This window comes from Moschus berezovskii, chromosome 15, assembly GCF_049115385.1.
Source record: "Moschus berezovskii isolate FMDL1 chromosome 15, NW_MosBer_1.0, whole genome shotgun sequence".
In the NCBI taxonomy this organism is placed as follows: domain Eukaryota; kingdom Metazoa; phylum Chordata; class Mammalia; order Artiodactyla; family Moschidae; genus Moschus; species Moschus berezovskii.
In genome coordinates this window covers 23,227,646-23,246,068 of record NC_142474.1, presented here as the reverse complement: position 1 = coordinate 23,246,068, position 18,423 = coordinate 23,227,646, and the positions used below count along the sequence as shown (strand labels likewise).

Genomic DNA, 18,423 nt, shown 5'->3' with positions numbered 1-18,423 from the left:
TCCCCCCTCCCTGGCAAAGAACTTAAAGCGATGGGTCAGCGGAGTTCTGCAAAAACTCATTCAGCAGCAAGAGCCTTGGGGCGGAGACCCCGGGGCTGCCCTAATGGGGCGGGGCTGGACGGGGCGGGGTCGCGGCTCCTCCCCGGCCCGGGCGGCTGGGCGGGACCCGGCCGAGGGGCTGCGCTGCGAGGCAGTGGTACAGCCTGGAGCACCCGGCTGCTGCGGCCGCCGAGGACCCTGGATCCCTCCCCACTCCAAGGTAAAGGCCCACGCAGCCCGCCACCAACTTAGTCGAGTTGGAGCGGAGTTCTCCAAGGCATCTGTTGTGGAGGGAGGAGGGCGGAAGGGTTCTGCCCCGCAAGCTGAGAGGGAGAGGGGGCCCTCGAACCCGCCCCCCGGGGTGAGGGTCCCTGGATCTGGGGTCGGGAGAGCTAGATAGCCTGGGAACCCTCCAGGGATCTGGGGACTCACACCCAGGACTTTCGGGACTAGGGAAGCTCGGACTCAGAATGCCATGCCCTCCTGGGCTCTGTGGGTCTCCTCTCCACCCACCTCCCTCCCCTCCGGGACCCCTTCTTGTCACCAGACCTGGGGTCTGGCTGCCTCCGAGCTCCGCCCTCCTACAGCAGCTGGAGGCCGTCGTGCCAGTCGCTCCTGAATTTTTCACGGAGGGGGCGGGCCGGACACGCTGTTCCCATGGCACCGGGGCTCTCAGGTTTCAGCCAGAGGAAAACCTCCCCCCACCGCGACCCCCAGTCTTTGGAAGTACGGATTTGTCCTCCCGGGCCTCTTCCTCAGCTCTCCTGGGATGCAGCAGAAGTGAATTCCCCACCCCACCCCCGCCCCCAACCAAGGGGCTCTCAACCCTCCTTATACTCCCCAACCCCAATCCAACCGTGGGGAAGCGGTGGAGGGGGCAATTCAGGTGGCTTTCATGAACGTGGGGGGCAGCTCTGTGTGCATGCCTGTGTGGACATCCTGTCTCCCTGCTGCCCTTCTGCCTGTGTGTCTGGGGGGAGTGGGTCGTCCTCAAAGCATAGGAAGTGACCTATGGGGGTCTATGCATGTGTGTGTTCATGCGCACTCACCCCTCCTGGCCTGACCCAAGTTCATTCTGGGCCTGAAGCCAGAAAGCCCCCATCTGGAGGATCTGAGGTGCCGCCTCCTCCCATCTGAACAAGAAAGGGCTCTGGAGGAAGCCCGAGCAGCAGTTCATCAGGACTCTACAGAAGGGGCTCAGAGCATCTCACCTGGCTCACCACTCACTCCCACTTCTTGCAGAAGGAAGGAAGGAACGAAACCCCCCTTCCCAAGGATGACCCTAAATACTCAGCAAGAAGCAAAGACCCCCCTGCGTCGCCGAGCCAGCACTCCACTGCCCCTGTCCGCCCGGGGCCACCAGCCTGGCCTTCTGGGCACAGCACCTTCTACACAGTCCCAGCATCCCCGACTGGGCCAGTCAGTCTCCCTCAACGCCCCTACCCAGCAACCTTCACCTGCCCCCAACAGCTGGTCCTCTGAATCCAGTGACTCTGAAAGCTCTTGGGAGGCCCTGTATCGCGTGGTCCTGCTTGGAGATCCTGGTGTCGGGAAGACCAGTCTGGCCAGTCTCTTTGCAGGAAAGCAAGAGAGGGACCTCCACGAACAGCTGGGAGGTAGGGACCCTGTGGGCTGGGCTGGGTTGTGGTCGAAGGAGTCAAATCCCTGTCATCTGGGACATACGGCTGCCAAGAACCTTTGTACACCTCCTGCCCTGCTCAACCCTAAGGGGCATCATTCACCCAGGCTATGAAGTGAATGAGGCCCCCTAGAGCTGTGCAGGGCATAACCCACACAAAGATCTATAGGAGGGGGAATTCCTTGAATAGCAGCTGAGAAGTTTGCTAATTTCTCATGGACGAGAGGTGTGTGCTTCATTTTCCTGTCATAAGGGAAGCAATTCTGAGTTCCACAAGACCCAGTTATAAAGAAACAGTGGACTTTCTCCCAATTTTCAGACCCTACCAGCCCCACAGACAACCATCCATGTCCACCATGACCTGCAGCCAAACTGAAATCCTACCCAAAATGGAAACTCCCAGATGCTAAGTTTTGAGCCCTGGGTTCCTCTAATCCCAAGAGGCGCAGTGAACTGAGATGGCTGGGGGTCCCAGGATGCTGTGGATCAGGGACAGGACAGAGGAAATGAAGATGGGTCCCTTCAGGGCTGGTGGAAAGGACCCAGGATGAGTGTGTGTGTGGAGTGGGCAGAGGGAGGGGAGGCTTAACGGCAGAGATGAGGTGGAGACGCTCTGACTAGGCTCTTTCTCCAGCCTTGGTCGCGCAGAGTGAGAATCTACATGAAAGATCTATACATGTACACTGGTATGTACAACAGCTGGGGAGACGGAGGTCTAGGGGGGGTGACGTGACCTTCTTGAAGCACACACTAAGCCAGGGACGGAGCAGGACTGGGAGAATTCCCAGCCCCACTTTAACCCCACTGCTCCACATCCGTTCAGACAAACAAACCAACAAAAGCTTTCTCAGCACCGACTATGTGCCAGGTACTGTGCTGCGAGCTGGGGAGCCAGGACTCCTCCTGGCGCTTGTTGACCCATCAGGAGGAACAGACGTCAAACAAGAATAGTGAACACTTCAAGGAGAAGTGGAGGGTGCGATGTGACCCAAAAGAGGGGTTAGGAAAGGCTATGCCCTTCCCCAGGCCTGCGTCTCCTCCCTGAAACCCGGCTTTCTTCTTTTGCAGAAGATGTGTATGAAAGGACACTCACAGTGGATGGGGAGGACACCACGCTGCTGGTCATGGACACCTGGGAGGCTGAGAAGCCGGTATGGCACAGCAGGGGGGCAGGGGTGCTGAGGAAGATCTGGAGATATGGCAACCCACTCCAGTATTCTTGCCTGGGAGAATCCCATGGACAGAGGAGCCTGGCGGACTGAGCGACTAAACACAGCAGCAGTGCTAAGGCTAGTACCAGACTCCTGTCTTCTCGTAGGACACCACAGAGCAGGGACAGGGCAGGGCCCATCCTCAGCTCCTCATGGAGCTGTGGGTGGTACCCAAACCCACAGTTCCTCAGCAGCCTTTCCAACCAAAGCCAGCAGAACCTAATGACCCTGACCCTCTTTTCCCAGTCTATTCATCCCCTCCTAAAAGCATCCCAGGATGTGCTTCTACCCCTGCAAACCTTCTCCTCTCACAAGCACCCTCTTACCACTTCACCCACTCACATTGCACAGAGGAGGGAACACCCCCCACACCGCCGTTCCTTCGTCTTAACATATAGGCTTTCTGCAATTGGCTTACCCTCTCTGAGCTTCAATTTTCTCACCTGATAAATGAGTGGATCATTCCTGCCTTCCTTACCAGCCAGTTTTTTTAAACATTCTTATGCAGTTTCACAGAGGTAAGCACAGATTGGAGCATGAAAAAAATTGGTGAACATGAGTGAAGAATTGGCAATAAAGATAATTCTTATTAATCATAACTTGGTAGCTAGTGAAAAAAAGGACACCGAGGATGTCCCTCACTAGCCCATTCCAAAGCAGGAAGAGAGCATCGGGCAAGAACATGTCCCAATATGCTTAACTTGTTGGAGTTCTTTTCTTCTTGCTATACAGGTATGCTCAATGTAGAACCCTGAAGAAATATAACTAAGCAAAGAGAAGGATCCAAAAATCACCTGGATCCCATCTCTCTAAGGGGTAGGCCCCTCCCCTAACACTCAGGGAGGCCCTGTCCACAGAGTGGGGCTTTAGAGGGACAGTGTTGGGTCATTGACCAGAATGGCTGACAGCTCCAGTGATAGGCCCAAATTTAGGGATGAAGGAGCTATGGGATCAATTCCTCTTCACCAGCATAAAAGGAAACCCAGGTCCAAATTAATATCATAAGAATGATGATGATTCTCTTAAGAGCAGCTGACACTGATGGAGCACCCTCTTCCTGAGTGTCAGCCCTAAGTGTTAAGCACTAGACATATATATTATGATACTCGGTCAAGACAAAAACTTGAGTGAGTGTATTTCTGATTCTTATTCTATTGATGAGGAAATCAAAACCTCAGAGAGATTAAGTAACATGTCCAAAGTTCTCAGATAGCAAGTAGGATTCAAACTCAGATCTATAAGACCCCAAAGTTTGCACTCTTTTTAAAAATATTTATTTATTTGTTTTGACTGTGCATTGGCTTTCTCTACTTACAGCGAATGGGGCTACTCTTCATTGCAGTGAGTGGGCTTCTTATTGTGGTGGCTTCTCTTGCTATGGAGCACAGGCTGTAGGTGCAAGGCCTTCAGCAGTTATAGCACACAGGCTCAGCTGCCCTTCGGCCTGTGGGATCTTCCCAGATTAGGGATCAAACCTGTGTCCCCTGCATTAGCAGGTGGATTCTTAACCACTGGACCACCAGGGAAATCCAAGTTTGCGCTCTTATGCACTAGGACTGCCCCTTTCTATCCCCACTGGGAGCATCACCTTCTGAACCTCCATCCAAGGTTCTCCTCCTTCACTTGTTCAGTAAGAAATACTGGTTGGTCCACACCTCAACAAGGCAAGAGGAGGGCCAGGTGTGCAAGGCCCACCCCAGGGTCTGATCTTGGGCCTCTGCAGCCCCATTACACATGGCCAGCCTTGGGGTCAACCAGGTGGCAGCAGCCTTCAGGGTCCCACATACTTCTGCCCCAGTGGAAAGCCTTGGGGATCCAGTGACTGATTCATACCCCAAGCTATTTATTAAATAAAGACTAGAGGGAAGGAAGGAAAGAGGGAGGAGTGAGAGAGGGAGGGGAGGAAGGAGAAAGAAAGAAACATTGGTGCATGTATACCATGGACCAGGACACTGGAGACCCAGGAGTGAATAAAGCAGACATGTCCTCTGGCCTCATGGAGCTCACAGACTGGTGTCTGGAGAAGGTCCACTTTTTGGATACAGTTGAGAATTTTATCAGGCAGAGTCCAGGGACTTAAGAAGAGTAATCAGACTAAGAGTCCCATTTGGGAGACAGAGTAGGAAGAATACTAGACTAGGTGGCAGGAACTGGAATTCTACGCCCAACTGTTCTGTGACCTAAGAAAGTGTTTTCTTCTCGTCTGGCCCTTGGTTTCCCTGCAGATTCCCTGGCTAGTGTCTTGAAGGCATTTGCCAAAGAGGGTCCATGCAGCAGCAGCCTTATTGAAATAAGCATCCATTCTTTCCATCCTTGGGCTATATGATATTTTTTTATGTCAGAGAGGCAAAATCTGAAAGGATTGCGAGGCTGCTGTCCATCAGGGTCACCTGGAGGGTATTAAAAATCAGATTCTCAAGTCTCACCCCAGACCTAATAAAACAGAACCTATAACAGTGGGGTTCTGAATCTACGTTTTTAATCAACCCTCAAGGGGTTCTTACCTACCAATCCATGTACCAACCAGCTTTTGTGATCCTAACACATAGCAAATCCTTCATAAATAAATATGTGCAATGAATGAGTGAATGGTCAAGACCCACCCTCTCATTCTACAGATGAAAAAACAGACTCAGAGAAAGGAACCTGTCCATAGTCAAAGCCAAGAACCCAGAATGAGAACCCACATCTGACTCAGTTCAGAGTTATCTGGGAAGGATCAGTATGACTGTTGAGAACTTAGCCCCTTTGACAATAATGGATACCGATGCCTCCCTACATATCTACCTTATTTGGTTATCAGAAAACTTTCCTGGCTTCTTTTCCCCTAACAAACAAGGCTTCTACCACACTCTGCACCTCCCACTCCTGCCCACCGTCTTCCCTCCTGCTCAGCCTGCTCATCCTTTCTAACCCCACTTACAGTCTACTTGGAAGCCCTCTCACACGCTGCCCAGTTGAGTTCTTCTGGTCTACCCCTGCCTCAAGCCCCATGGTTCCTGCAGCCACTTGCCTGTGCCTCTCTTAATGGTATTTATCACACTGTATTATATCTCCATTTCCATAGCATCCCTTCCTGATCATGAGCTTTTGGAGGGCAGGAACTGTGTCTGATTAAACACTTAGAAAGCTTGTACCCAGGTGGTTCAGTCTGAGTGCTGTCCCTGTCAAAAGACCATCATCCAAAACAGAATATCAAAATTATTTAAGTTCTTTCCTTTCTTTGTCAAACATCTTAAAAGGACTCCACTTTTTAAAATGCCCCTTGCCTCTCACCCACCACCTTTCCTCACACCCACCATTGCTCCTCCAACTTTCCAAGACTACCCTGAAAAAGTCTTCCCCCAGAAGACAGCCTTCTGTCCTCACTTCTGTCCCTTCCTTTCTCTCTTAACTCTGGACTGCAAAAGGTCAAAAGAACTGTCCAGCAAGACCAGACCCTCCTCAAACCAGACAAAAGAGCTGAACAGTCTAAGCCAGAATGCTCCTTAGAAGGAACAGGAACCAAATAGATCTTTTGTCTCCAATGTTCTGCCTATGTGTGTGTGAAAGTCGCTCAGTCGTGTCCTACTCTTTGTGACCCCATGGACTGTAGCCAGGCTCCTCTGTCCATGGAATTCTCCAGGCCAGAATACTGGAGTGGGTAGCCTTTCCCTTCTCCAGGGGATCTTCTCAACCCAGAGATCGAACCCAGGTCTCCCGCATTGCGGGCGGATTCTTTACCATCTGAGCCACCAGGGAATCCCAAGAATACTGGAATGGGTAGCGTATCCCTTCTCCAGCAGATCTTTCTGACCCAGGAATCAAACCGGGGTCTCCTGCATTGCAGGCAGAGTCTTTACCAGCTGAGCTACCAGGGAAGCCCCTCTGTCCCGCCTATAGAAGGAATCAGTGAATGAGAGAATGGAGCGAAGTAGTGCCATTAGCCAGATTTTTCAAGCAGAGAAACTGCAGCTCAGAGAGAATTGCTGGTTTCCCAAGGTGACTCAGGAAATTATGGCAGAATTTGCCCCCCAATCTGTCCAAAGTATAAACCTCAGCCCCATCCCACCCGTTAGACCATCCCAGCCTTCCTTTCTCAGCTAGGGCCTCAGTACCCTCTGATTCCCTGCCTGCAGGATGAAAGCTGGAGCCAGGAGTCGTGCCTGCAGGTGGGCAGTGCCTACGTCATCGTGTACTCCATCGCAGACAGGGGCAGCTTTGAGAGTGCCTCTGAGCTCCGCATCCAGCTGCGGCGCACACATCAGGCGGACCATGTGCCCATCATCCTGGTGGGCAACAAGGCAGATCTGGCACGCTGCCGAGAAGTCTCCGTGGAAGGTGAGCCCTCCACCCTCCTTCTCTGCCTTTCTCTCAGCCCCACTGTCACCGTGTCTCCTCCAGTCCTCTTCCTCTCAGTAACTCGTGCTCCACCCCCCACCTCCATCCCACCCCACCCCACCCCCCTGGCAACCTCCATCCTAAATCTATTTGCCTAAACCTAAAAGCTAGAAACCATTTTTGCCTCCTCTCTCACTCCCTCTAAGCAGTCCCCAAATCCTGTCAAGTCCACTTCCCTTAACCCAACATTCCCTCCCCCTGCCATGCCCACAGCCTCTGCCCCATCCTGGTATCTCCACTTTAGCCTGGGCCAACCCTTATACTTCTCTGTCCCCATTCCATGGGTTCTCCTCACCAGTTGCCGGAGCTCTCCAGAACTAGAGCAGACTTTGTCACTTCTCTGCCTAAAAACTCCCCTGTGTGCCCCAGTGCCCTTAGTCAGAGACACAAGTCACCAGGCATGACAGGCCCAGTGCCTATAAGCTTTTCAGGGAACCTCTGAGACCTGAAAAAGACAATTATTGGCTCCAAAATAGTTAGAAAATTAGAAATTCATATTTCACAGAGCTTTGTCTACAAAACATAATATTTGTCAGCCAGCAACTGCAAACCAAATGTTTAAAGTTATATTTAAATTGTATTTAAAGTGGGATGAAGAATATTTTAATATGATTGATGTATCAGGTGAGACAGATACAGGTCTTTCTCAGGGTACTGAGACCCTGGCTGAGGAAGAAGGGCTGGGATGATCTAACTAGTAGAATGGGAATGAGGTGTATACTTTAGACAGATCGGGGGGCAAATGCTGCCATAATTCCCTGTGTCACCTTGGAAAAATCCCAAGATACAGATCTTAAAATGGCCCTACTCATAGGGCAAAATCTAAAAACTATGGAACCTGAGACCCAGAGCAGGGAAGCCAGTTCCACAAGGCCACCAGCCACTGAGAACCAGACCCCAGGGCCCTACATCCAGTCCAGTGGCATCCTGCAGCTGGAGGACCATATGCTTTATAAGCAGACATCCCGAAATTCTGCAACATGACCCCCGGGAGACTGTGTTAAATTGCAGGTTCCAAGCCTCACCTACAGAATCAGAATCTCCGTGGCTGGGCTCAGCAATCTTGCATTTTAACAAGCTCCCCCAGATAATTCTGATGCACAGATCAGACCCCTTCCCTGGCATTCAAGACTCTTCTGTGGGACCTAACTGCTCCCAACCTCACTGTCTTCCCAGCCTCATTTCTGCCACCAGTATCAATCACTAGCCTGTGAACTAACTCCTCAAAGCCAGATTTATGTCTGAGTCCCCTGGCATGGAGCATGAGGTATGGGGAAAGGAAAAACTGTGCTCCCTGGTTGAAACTGACCACACCTTCTGCTACCTTTATCTCCTTTTTCCGGTTGTGGCTCTATCCTGGCTTATCTGACCCCTCCCCCTCAGAGGGCCGCGCCTGCGCTGTGGTGTTCGACTGTAAGTTCATCGAGACGTCAGCCACGCTGCAGCACAACGTAGCGGAGCTCTTCGAAGGCGTGGTGCGCCAACTGCGCTTGCGCCGCCGGGACTGCGCAGCCGGGGAGCCGCCCGCGCCCAGGCGAAGGGCGAGCCTGGGGCAGCGTGCTCGACGCTTCCTGGCTCGCTTAACAGCCCGCAGCGCACGCCGGCGGGCTCTCAAGGCCCGCTCCAAGTCCTGCCACAACCTGGCCGTGCTCTGAGGCCGCCTACCCGCCCTCCAAGGAGTGACGAGACACTGGGGTGCGTTCTAGGCTCCACTAGCACCACCGAGGGGCAGAGTCTTGGTGGTTAGTGTATCCTGGGTCTTGGCCGCCCGCTGCCCCAAGGGACAGAGCGTCACCCCAGCCACATCTTCATGGACCTCTCTGCCCTAGGGAAGTGATGGACAGACTACGGGGCCAAAGCCTAAATTTGGTTTTCTATGCGGTGGGTGTCTTTTTGTAAAAAAAAAAAAAAGCAAAAAACTCTTTTGTCCTTGGGCTCTGGCCAACCCGCAGAAATGCCCCCCACAATAAACCAGACCAGAAGGATCTCCTGTCTGAGTGCCCAGACCTCTTCTTTGGGGCTCGTCCAGGTGTCTGCATGTCCTGCTTAACCGTGTACACAGGGCTGCAGACTGGGTTAGCCTGCTGACCTGGGTGTCAGGGTAGGGGCCTCCCTGGTGGCCCAGAATCTGCTTGCAATGCAGGAGACCCGGGTTCAATCCTTGGGTCAGGAAGATCCCCTGGAGAGGGGAATGGCAACTCCAGTTTTCTTGCCTGGAGAGTTCCACCCATGGTGTCCCAAAGAGTTGGACAGGACTGAGCGACTAACTTTCACTTTCTGGACGTCAGGGTTAGTCAGTAAGATCACTGGACAAATTGTGTATTCAGGCTCCTCCCGGAACTGCTGGGCACAACCCCTGCCCCACAACTCTGAGGGAGACCTAGCAGAGCACAAACAATCACAGTTCAGTGTGATAACCTCCTATTTTCTCATTAATCCATTTTTTAATTTAAATCCACAAAATATTCTCTGAAAGGAATTTTAGCCCGCACCCTAGCAATATAATAGCTGGTGTTTGTTGGGAACTGACTGGATACTAAGCTGTCACAACAATTAATCTTCACAACCCATGTTTAACTAGTTAGAAAACAGAGGAACAAACAGTGAAGGCTTATGCTGCAGATCACACAGCTGCTGTAAGTGAAGTTGCCAGAATTCAATCCAGGCTTGTGAGACCTCAAGGCTGGGCCCATCTTATCCATAGCTCTCTGGGTGGCGGTGGTGTTGAGTCACTAAATCATGTTCAACTCTTTGTGACCCTGTAGGCTGCAGCCCGCCAGGCTTCCTTGTCCCTCACATCTCCCACCGTTCTCTTGGCGAATGTGACAAAAAAACTATAGACTGTCAGGGAAATGGACTTTCAAACACAGTTTTGCATACAATATAAAGGGGGTGGGTGGACTCCATGAAATTCAGTCTGTTAATCCCCAGGATGGACCCGCAATGTAATACAACTCACTCATTTTTGCAGCTGTGGAAATTGAAGCCCAGAGAGGAGAAGTGAGTGCCCCAGAGTCACCCTGCCAGTGAGAGTAAGGACCAGACCCCAGGGCCCAGCCTTCTCCGACGTCTGTGTGAGAAGTAGGAGGGAATGAGGCATCCAGTCTGGCTGGGGATGGGCCTTGGGGGTCAGGTCAGGAGTTTCCAGCCTAAAGGGAAGTGGTGTCACACTACTTTGAGAGGAGAACAAGATGCAAACGGTTTGGACCATTGTGTCCCTGATGCCTGACACCCCTGCCCCCATCCAGCTGCCTGCTCAGATGCCTCAGCCCCGCACGTGGGCCGAGTCCCTGCTGCCAGGACACCAAAGCACAGGGAGGCGAGCCACCATGTCCTCCAGCTATGACCTGCCCCCACCCCCAATCTTGCCAGTGGGCAGTGATGGCAAGCTTTCCTGTCCCAACCTCAGCCTGGGGAAGGGAAAAGGAGGAGGGTCTTCCCCCACCCCAAGCGGTCTCTGGAGGCCTGTGGTCATGGGGGAGGGGCTACACTTGTGGAAAGTTGGCAGAGGCAGCCGGCAGCAGGCGGGAGAGTGGAAAAAATGATATCAAACCCGGAAAAATGCAGGCCGGATGGAGGGCCCAAGCCGGCCCTGGGAGGTGGAAGGGGGGGAGGGAAGGAGGAGGCCCCACAGACTGAGACAAGAAGAGGGGCGGGGGAGAGAGCACAGGAGCTGTTTGGGAAAACCCGGGGACGGGCACCACGATTCCTTCTTTTCTTCACCCACAGATATTAATTGAGGGCCTACTAAGTACAGGGCAGAGTGCCAGATTCTATGGAGACAGTGGTGAACAGAAGGACTAGGGTGTTACTTCCTGGAACACACTAGAAAACAAGTACACTTTAAAATAATTACAGACTGATAAGGCACTAAAAATCAGGTTGTCATGAAAATAATCCTATTCTCTCAATTCACCGATGGGGAAACTGAGGGCCGAAAGCAAGAGGAAGCTACTCAGATTGTGGAGAAAAATTGTTGAGACCAGGATTAGGGGGAGGAAGTGGAGGGAAAAGTGAAAGAAACAGTGCAGACTGCATACAGGGTTGGGTATGCAGCCAACACGGCAAGACAACACAGTGGTGGAGGGCATGGACCCTAAACCAGGGGTTCGGTGTTCAACCCCTGCCCCCCTCCATCTCTCTGTGCCTTAGTTTTCCCATCCATAAAATGAGATTCATGCCAGTTCCTTCCCTCAGGATTGATGGGAGGATTAAATGACTTAAGATGTGTAAAGGACTTAAAACAGTTCCTGTGTCTAGGAAGATTCAGTAAATGCTGGTTCTTACTGCTGCTGCTGCTGCTGCTGCTAAGTTGCTTCAGTCATGTCCGACTCTGTGCGACCCCATAGACGGCAGCCCACCAGGCTCCCCCATCCCTGGGATTCTCCAGGCAAGAACACACTAGAGTGGGTTGCCATTTCCTTCTCCAGTTCATGAAAGTGAAAAGTGAAAGTGAGGTCGCTCAGTCGTTTCTGACTCTTCGCAACCCCATGGACTGCAGCCCACCAGGCTCCTCCGTCCATGGGATTCTCCAGGCAAGAGTACTGGAGTGGGGTGCCATTGCCTTCTCCGCTGGTTCTTACTATCATATCTTAAAACCTTAGGGAAAAAACCTGTGTCATCGTAGGAGATCACTACTCATCATAGTAAATATTTGCTGAATTGATTTATTAACCAATCTGTAAAGGGGCCCTTCCAATCCCAGTCTCTCGGATTCTAGGAGTCTGTGAATGAGGCATGGCTGGGAAAGCATGCCAGAAAGCCACAATATTCCTCCCAGGGACATGGCCTATGACAGTTTAGAAAGTTCTTTCTCAGACATAAAAACAAACCAAAATAAAAACCCAAAAGCTAACTTTGTTTTAGCTCTTTCTATGTAGTAGTCCCCATGTTCCATATTTGGTACGCGTTTTCTCATTTCATCATCACCATCTACTTAATAGTTATCGTTAAGTAACATAACAGATGAACACATTGAGGCTAAGAGAACTGAAGAAATTTGTCCAAGGCCACACAGCAAGAAAGGGTAGTCAGGATTCACAACAAGATAAGTTGTCAAGAGGCAGGTAGGAACTGCCATCTTCATTGTACATATGGGGAAACAGAGGCCCAGAGAAAGGAGGATTGCCTAAGGTTATGTAATAATAACAGAAAACAGTTCCTTCACTCTTATCATATATCAGGTACTGTGCTAAGTGCTTTTCATATATTAAATCCTCAAAACAGGTCATATCATCACCATGCCAGTTTTCAGATGGAGAAACTGGTAGAGAGAGGTTCAAACCCTGCCAGGGTTGAACAGTTAGCAAATAGCAGAGCCAAGATTGGAATCAAGACAGTCTAGTCCCATGCTGTGGGGGGCCATCTATATGGTGCTGTTCGATGGTGCAGAAAGTTCAGCGCAGCTGGTGTCTGCCCAGCACCCTGCTGCCTTGGCTGGGAGCAGGGTGAAGAACAAAAGCACATTGAGAGTATCCTCAGCCGCCAGCTGGGACTTTCCACCTTGAAGGGAGGGTACTGTTATGGAAAAAGTGATAAAGCTCTGGAAAGATGAATGTCTCCCCAGGGGACCCAAGTCTCCTCAGAGTCTCCCCCGCTCCTTTTGCTTTAGGGGAGGGCCACGAACTGTGCTGGCCTGATTCAGATGAGATGAAGGCCACCTGGATCCCAACACACCCCAGCCTAGCTGCTCAAATACTGAGGATCCGTATTTGATCCTGGCCTGGATGGAAAGTTCCAGCTTCTCAGCCAAGGGCATGGAGCTTCCACTCAGGGACTCCCAAGGAAGGAATCAGGTTCAGGCTGGAACTCCCTCGTTTTTGGATGGTGGGATCTCACAGGCACAGTTCAATCCTTCCTTTATTCAAACTTTGACAAGAGCGTGTGCTCTGAAGGAAGTTAAGGAAGACAGACACAATTGGCTGCCGTGTGGTTTTTTTTTTTTAATTCTTTTTAAAGATTAAGAATGTCTCAGCTCTGCCATGACTGGGTAACCTTAGGCAAATCAAAATATATGGAGTGAAGGGGTTAGGGTAGAGTTCTTTGTGCGTCTGTCTCAAGAATATTTGAATATTCTAGTGAAACAGCTTGAAAAAATATACAAGTCCAGTTTTAATTTCGGCCCTGTTTCCTTCTGTTCACCTCAGGGTTTAGTGAAAAATAATATTAACGATGGGATGGGAGCTCAGGGTTCAGCAGTGTGTGTCATTATCCCCAGTTCCACCTGATTCAAGTTCAAGGCTAAGATGGATTGCTCTTCTTTCTAGCTTCTATGCTGCATAACAAGCCACCCAAAGGTTAGTGGCATAAAAACATTGTTTTATTATACTCGTAGATTTTGTGAGTCAGGAATTTGGGCAGAGCAAAGTGGGTACGGCGCTTCTCTGGGACCTCAGCTGGGAAACTCACAAAGACCGGAGTGACTAGAATGATCTCACATGTCGAGCTGGTATCATTCACGTTGGAGGAGGTTGATCCTGGCAGTAAAGTGGAGTCTCACCTACACGTGGCCTCTCTAGGCGGCCTGGTGCTTTTGTTACCTGTTGGTGCTGTAACAAATTACCGCAAACTTAATGGTTTAAAACAGCACAAACTTATTATCTTATGTGGGTGCTTAGTTGCTCAGTCGCGTCCGACTCCGTGATCCCACGGACTACAGCCAGCCAGACTCCTCTGTCCATGGGGATTCTCCAGGCAAGAATACTGAAGTGCGTTGCCATCCCCTCCTCCAAGGGATTTTCCCAACCTAGGGATCGAACCCATTCAGCATTGCAGAAGGATTCTTTACTAGCTGAGCTAACTGGGAAGCCCTATTATAGTTCCATTGAATAAAAGTCCAACTTGAGTCTCACTGGGCTAAAACCAAGGTGTCTGCCGTGCTGCATTCATTTCTGGAGGTTTTTGTTTCCTTGCCTTTCTCAGCTGGTAGAAGTCAGCCGCTTTCCTTGGCTCGTGACCCGTTGCTCCATCTTCAAAGCCAGCATTGTGGAGCCAAGTCCATCTCATGCTGCCATCTCTCTGGTTCTCTCTCTTCTGCCTCACACTTCCACCTTCATGATTACACCAAGCCCCGCCTCCCCGACAATCCTGAATAATCTTCCTGGTTTAAAGTGAGATGATAAGCAACCTGAAATTCCATCTGTGACCTCAATTTCCCTCTTGCTGTGTAACATATTCACAGGTTCCAAAGACTAGGACATGGACATTTGAGGGGAGGGGGAAGCCAACCCACGGCAGGATAAAGTGGAGGCTGTAGGAAGATTGTGGCCAGGTTTTTACTCTCCCCCAACACACAAACTCAGTCTTGTTCTAATGAATACACAGAGAAGGCCCTAGGGTAAAGGGGTTCCTTCCTAGTGGGATGTCAGGGTCACAGGACACTGCCTGACCTTGTCTTCCTTTTTCAAGCCCATGCTTGTCTCCAAAAGCACCAGCTTTTTCAAGCCTACCCTGAGGAAATCTCCATTCACCTTTCGGAAAACTCTACTCCCTACTGACAGATGTAAGTCTTGCCTCAGAATTATCCCCCTCCCTCAGCAGTAATCTTCAGAAGTCTGAGTTATTGGGGTTGGATTAAGATCCCAGTTATTGGGCTTCCCTGGTAGCTCAGATGGTAAAGAATCTGCCTGAAATGCTGGAGACCTGGGTTCTAGTCCTGAGTCTGAAAGAAACCTTAGCGAAGGGCTAGGCTACCCACTCCAGTATTCTTGGTCTTCCCTGGTGGCTCAGACAGTAAAGAATCCACCAGCAATGTGGGAGATCTGGGTTTGGAAGATCTCCTAAAGGAGAGCATGGCAAACTACTCCAGTATTCTTGCCTGGAGAATCCCTATGGACAGAGGAACTTCGTGGGCTGCAGTCAATGGGGTTGCAAAGATTTGGGCACAACTGAGCGACTTTCACTTAAGACCCCGGGTGGCCCAGCAGGGCAGTCAAGGTTGCTCTTGGCTCTTTTTACCGCTTCTAGTCTTACAAAACAGTCCACAGTAAATGTGACCACTCCAGATTTAGTCCTTTTTAAGGTCTGCCCACCTGTGTGAATAAGTTTCCATGCCTTTTCTCACAGTCTGTTGTCTAGGAAACAGTTGAATCTTATATACACGTGTGTATGTATGCACATGTGCACAGTGACTCCAAAACCTAAAAGGGTCACTAATGCAAGTGCTCACAGAATCAGAGAATATAAATCAGTGATGTCAGTTGGGTAACAGGCATTAGGAAGCATCAAGTTCTGTGGCAGACTGAAGTGCTGCCTTGCCTAAAGAGAGAGCCTGAACTAAGCTTCCTGTTAGTCCTGTTAGGATGTGAACCCCATGTTGCCAGATATTTCAATTTTTCTAAGAAAGGCAACAAGCCAGATATTTATGTGAAGTATCCCAATTCCTAAATAATTACTGCTAATTCCAATTTTTTTTAAGCCCTAGACAGGAAAAATAAAACACGTCCCTCAGTAGGATTCTGACCAGAGGCTGAGAGTTTGTAACCTTTGGTCTAAACCCAAATAGTGATAGAGAAATGTATTTTAAGCCACCCCCCAGTTTGCAAGGTCCCCGCTCATACCATGAAGTTAGTACTTAATTATAAAGAACAGTTTGTTCTTTTTGTTCAAGAGTGCCTCTTCAGATTTATTGGGATTCCAAAGGTGCCCAATGCCAAGTGGTACATTTTTTTAATTGAACTTTGAATTACATAAATAATACATTTTAATGATAAAGATAAATCAGAACCACATAAAAGATATGGTAAAAGTAAAAATGCATTTATCTGTTAAGCTGCCCTCAATTGCACACAATACAAATCCTTATAAGGATATTTTCTTATAGGATGTCCAGAAGTAAGCAATTCTAAGGTTGATTCATCTACCTTATAATATCAGGACACTGGGTCTGCATCTCCATAAACCTCTAGGCATTTCCTTCATGGTTGCAACATGGCTGCCACAACTCCAAGCATCACATCCTCACACCAGTATTTCAAGCAAGAATGGAAGGGGAAAGAACAGAAAGAGGTTTTCTTTTTATTAAGGAGGAAATTATTCCCTTGACAGTTTCCTTTTGTATCTTCACTTACAAGACTGAGTCTCATGGCCATCACTAACTGCAAGGGACTTTGAGAAAGCTACTATCAGTCAAAAAGGCATGAGATCACCACACCTGGCTTGAGCCAATGAGTCATCCCTTTTGCAAGCAACAGAGAAGTGGGTCAGGTTTATTGGATAACAGTTTTAGTACTTTCCACATGACTCCTTTCATTCTCCCCCCATCCCACTCCTCTCCCCAAAAGTACCCACTGTTAGCAGTTTGGGGCGTATCCATCCTGATTTTTCAGCCCACTTATATATATATTGTAGTGGACATTTGGCCATATTTCTTTTCTTCCACACTGTCAAGAGTCACATTTTGCTCTGTTGTTCTCCTTTTCCACCTTGGAATAAAGAACAAATCCTGGAAATTCCCTAGTGGTCCAGTGTTTAGGACTCAGTATTCACATTGCCAAGGGCCCAGGTTCAATCCCTGATCAGGGAACTAATAGCCCACAAGCCCCACAACACAGCTTAATTAATTAAATAAAATTAAAGATGGACCTAGAAACTTGGAGGGTTCTAGAAGAAGTTTCTTTGCCTCTGAAAAAGAGATGAAAAACAAGCAAGCAAACGAAAGAGTTGCAGCAAAAAAGGGAAGTCCTTTTTCTTCTGGTCATTGAAGTGTATGAACATGTTTCCCAGAGCTTGATCCCATCTTGCAATTATGATGGGATCTAGCCAGAAGGTGGCAAAGCTGAAAGATGGGAAGCCCTTGAGTCCTTGGTGATGAAACTGAGCCACTGCATAAGCCAACTATGAAGCTGTCCCGCCTCTGGACTTACTGTCACATAAGATAATACATCTTCAATGTTGAAGCAAATTACCTTGGGGATTTCTGTGTCAAAGTCAAAAATTAACCATCTAGCACACATATATAGGTTTGTTTGCTGTTTTTCCCCACATAAATGGAGTCATAGTTATATGTGTTTAGTTGCATAGGGATGAAAGCTACAAGGGACTGAAAAGTTGGAAGAGATGAAATCCAAAATAGCAGTGATGGAAACAAGATAGAAGTATGTGTCTCTCTCATGGAAAAGAAATCCAGAAGCAGACAGTCTAAGGCTGGCTTGGCTCCTTCTATCTTGTGACTCTACCATCTTTGATCCATTATACTGCTCAAGCTGCAGTAGTCACATCCACGTTTCAGCCAACAAGAAGTAGTTAGGAGCTCAAAAAAAAGCACTACCGCTCCGAAAATGTATGTATCACTTTTGCTTATATCCCATTGACCAGAGTTTAGTCACATCAGCATACTTAATTGCAAAGAAGTCTAGGATACTTTATTTCTGAATAGCCATATACCAGCTCGAAATCAGGGAATATCAGGGATTCTATGTTTTAGAGAAAGAAGGGGCAGCAAGGGGCAGCAAGCTATTGCTGCCTTGATATTTTTGTTGTTGTTCAGTCGCTCAGCTGTGTCTTACTCTTTGCGACCCCAGGGACTGCAGCACGCCAGGCTTCCCTGTCCTTCACCATCTCCCAGAGCTTGCTCAAACTCATGGCCATTTAGTCAGTGATGCCACTTAACCATCTTGTCCTCTGTCGTCCTCTTCTCCTGCCTCCAATCTTTCCCAGTATCTTTTCTAATGAGTCAGCTCTTCACATCATGAGGCCAAAGTACTGGAGCTTCAGCTTCAGCATCAGTCCTTCCAATGAATATTCAGGATTGATTTCCTTTAGGATTGACTTGTTTGATCTCCCTGCAGTCGAAGGGACTCTCAAGAGTCTTCTCCAATACCACAGTGCAAAATCCATTCTTCAGCATTCAGCCTTCTTTACAGTCTAACTCTCACATCCATACATGACTACTGAAAAAATCATAGCTTTGACTCTACAGACCTTTGTCAGCAAAGTAATGTCTCTGCTTTTAATACACTGTGTAGGCGCAAGTGTCTTTTAATTTCATGGCTGCAGTCACCATCTGCAGTGATTTTGGAGCCCAAGAAAATAAAGTCTGTCACTGTTTCCATTGTTTCCCTATCTATTTGCCATAAAGTGATGGGACCGGATGCCATGATCTTAGTTCTGTGAATTTTGAGTCTTAAGCCAGTTTTTGCACTCTCTTCTTTCACT

General features: G+C 49.2%; 1 protein-coding gene across 2 annotated transcripts; it reads left to right on the top strand.

Moving 5' to 3' along the window:
• The first annotated feature begins 156 nt into the window (after positions 1-156).
• REM1 (RRAD and GEM like GTPase 1) lies at positions 157-12,579 on the top strand. Of its 2 annotated transcripts, none has more exons than XM_088843885.1 (5): positions 157-259; positions 1,282-1,655; positions 2,747-2,829; positions 7,008-7,209; positions 8,653-12,579. In XM_088843885.1, exons 2-5 carry the CDS (start codon positions 1,316-1,318, stop codon positions 8,922-8,924), a joined length of 897 nt encoding a protein of 298 aa, XP_088700011.1. In that variant the 5' UTR covers positions 157-259; positions 1,282-1,315; the 3' UTR covers positions 8,925-12,579. The 2 variants fall into 2 exon arrangements, with proteins under 2 accessions (XP_088700011.1, XP_088700012.1); XM_088843886.1 differs by having other exon boundaries at positions 187-259; positions 1,127-1,655.
• Positions 12,580-18,423: the final 5,844 nt, after the last annotated feature.

Excerpts from the sequence above, each read along its gene's own strand:
- REM1 (XM_088843885.1), top strand. The coding sequence starts at position 1,316 with ATGACCCTAAATACTCAGCAAGAAGCAAAGACCCCCCTGCGTCGCCGA. Across the intron at positions 1,656-2,746 it reads CCTCCACGAACAGCTGGGAG|AAGATGTGTATGAAAGGACA; the intron begins GTAGGGACCCTG and ends CTTCTTTTGCAG. Across the intron at positions 2,830-7,007 it reads CCTGGGAGGCTGAGAAGCCG|GATGAAAGCTGGAGCCAGGA; the intron begins GTATGGCACAGC and ends CCCTGCCTGCAG.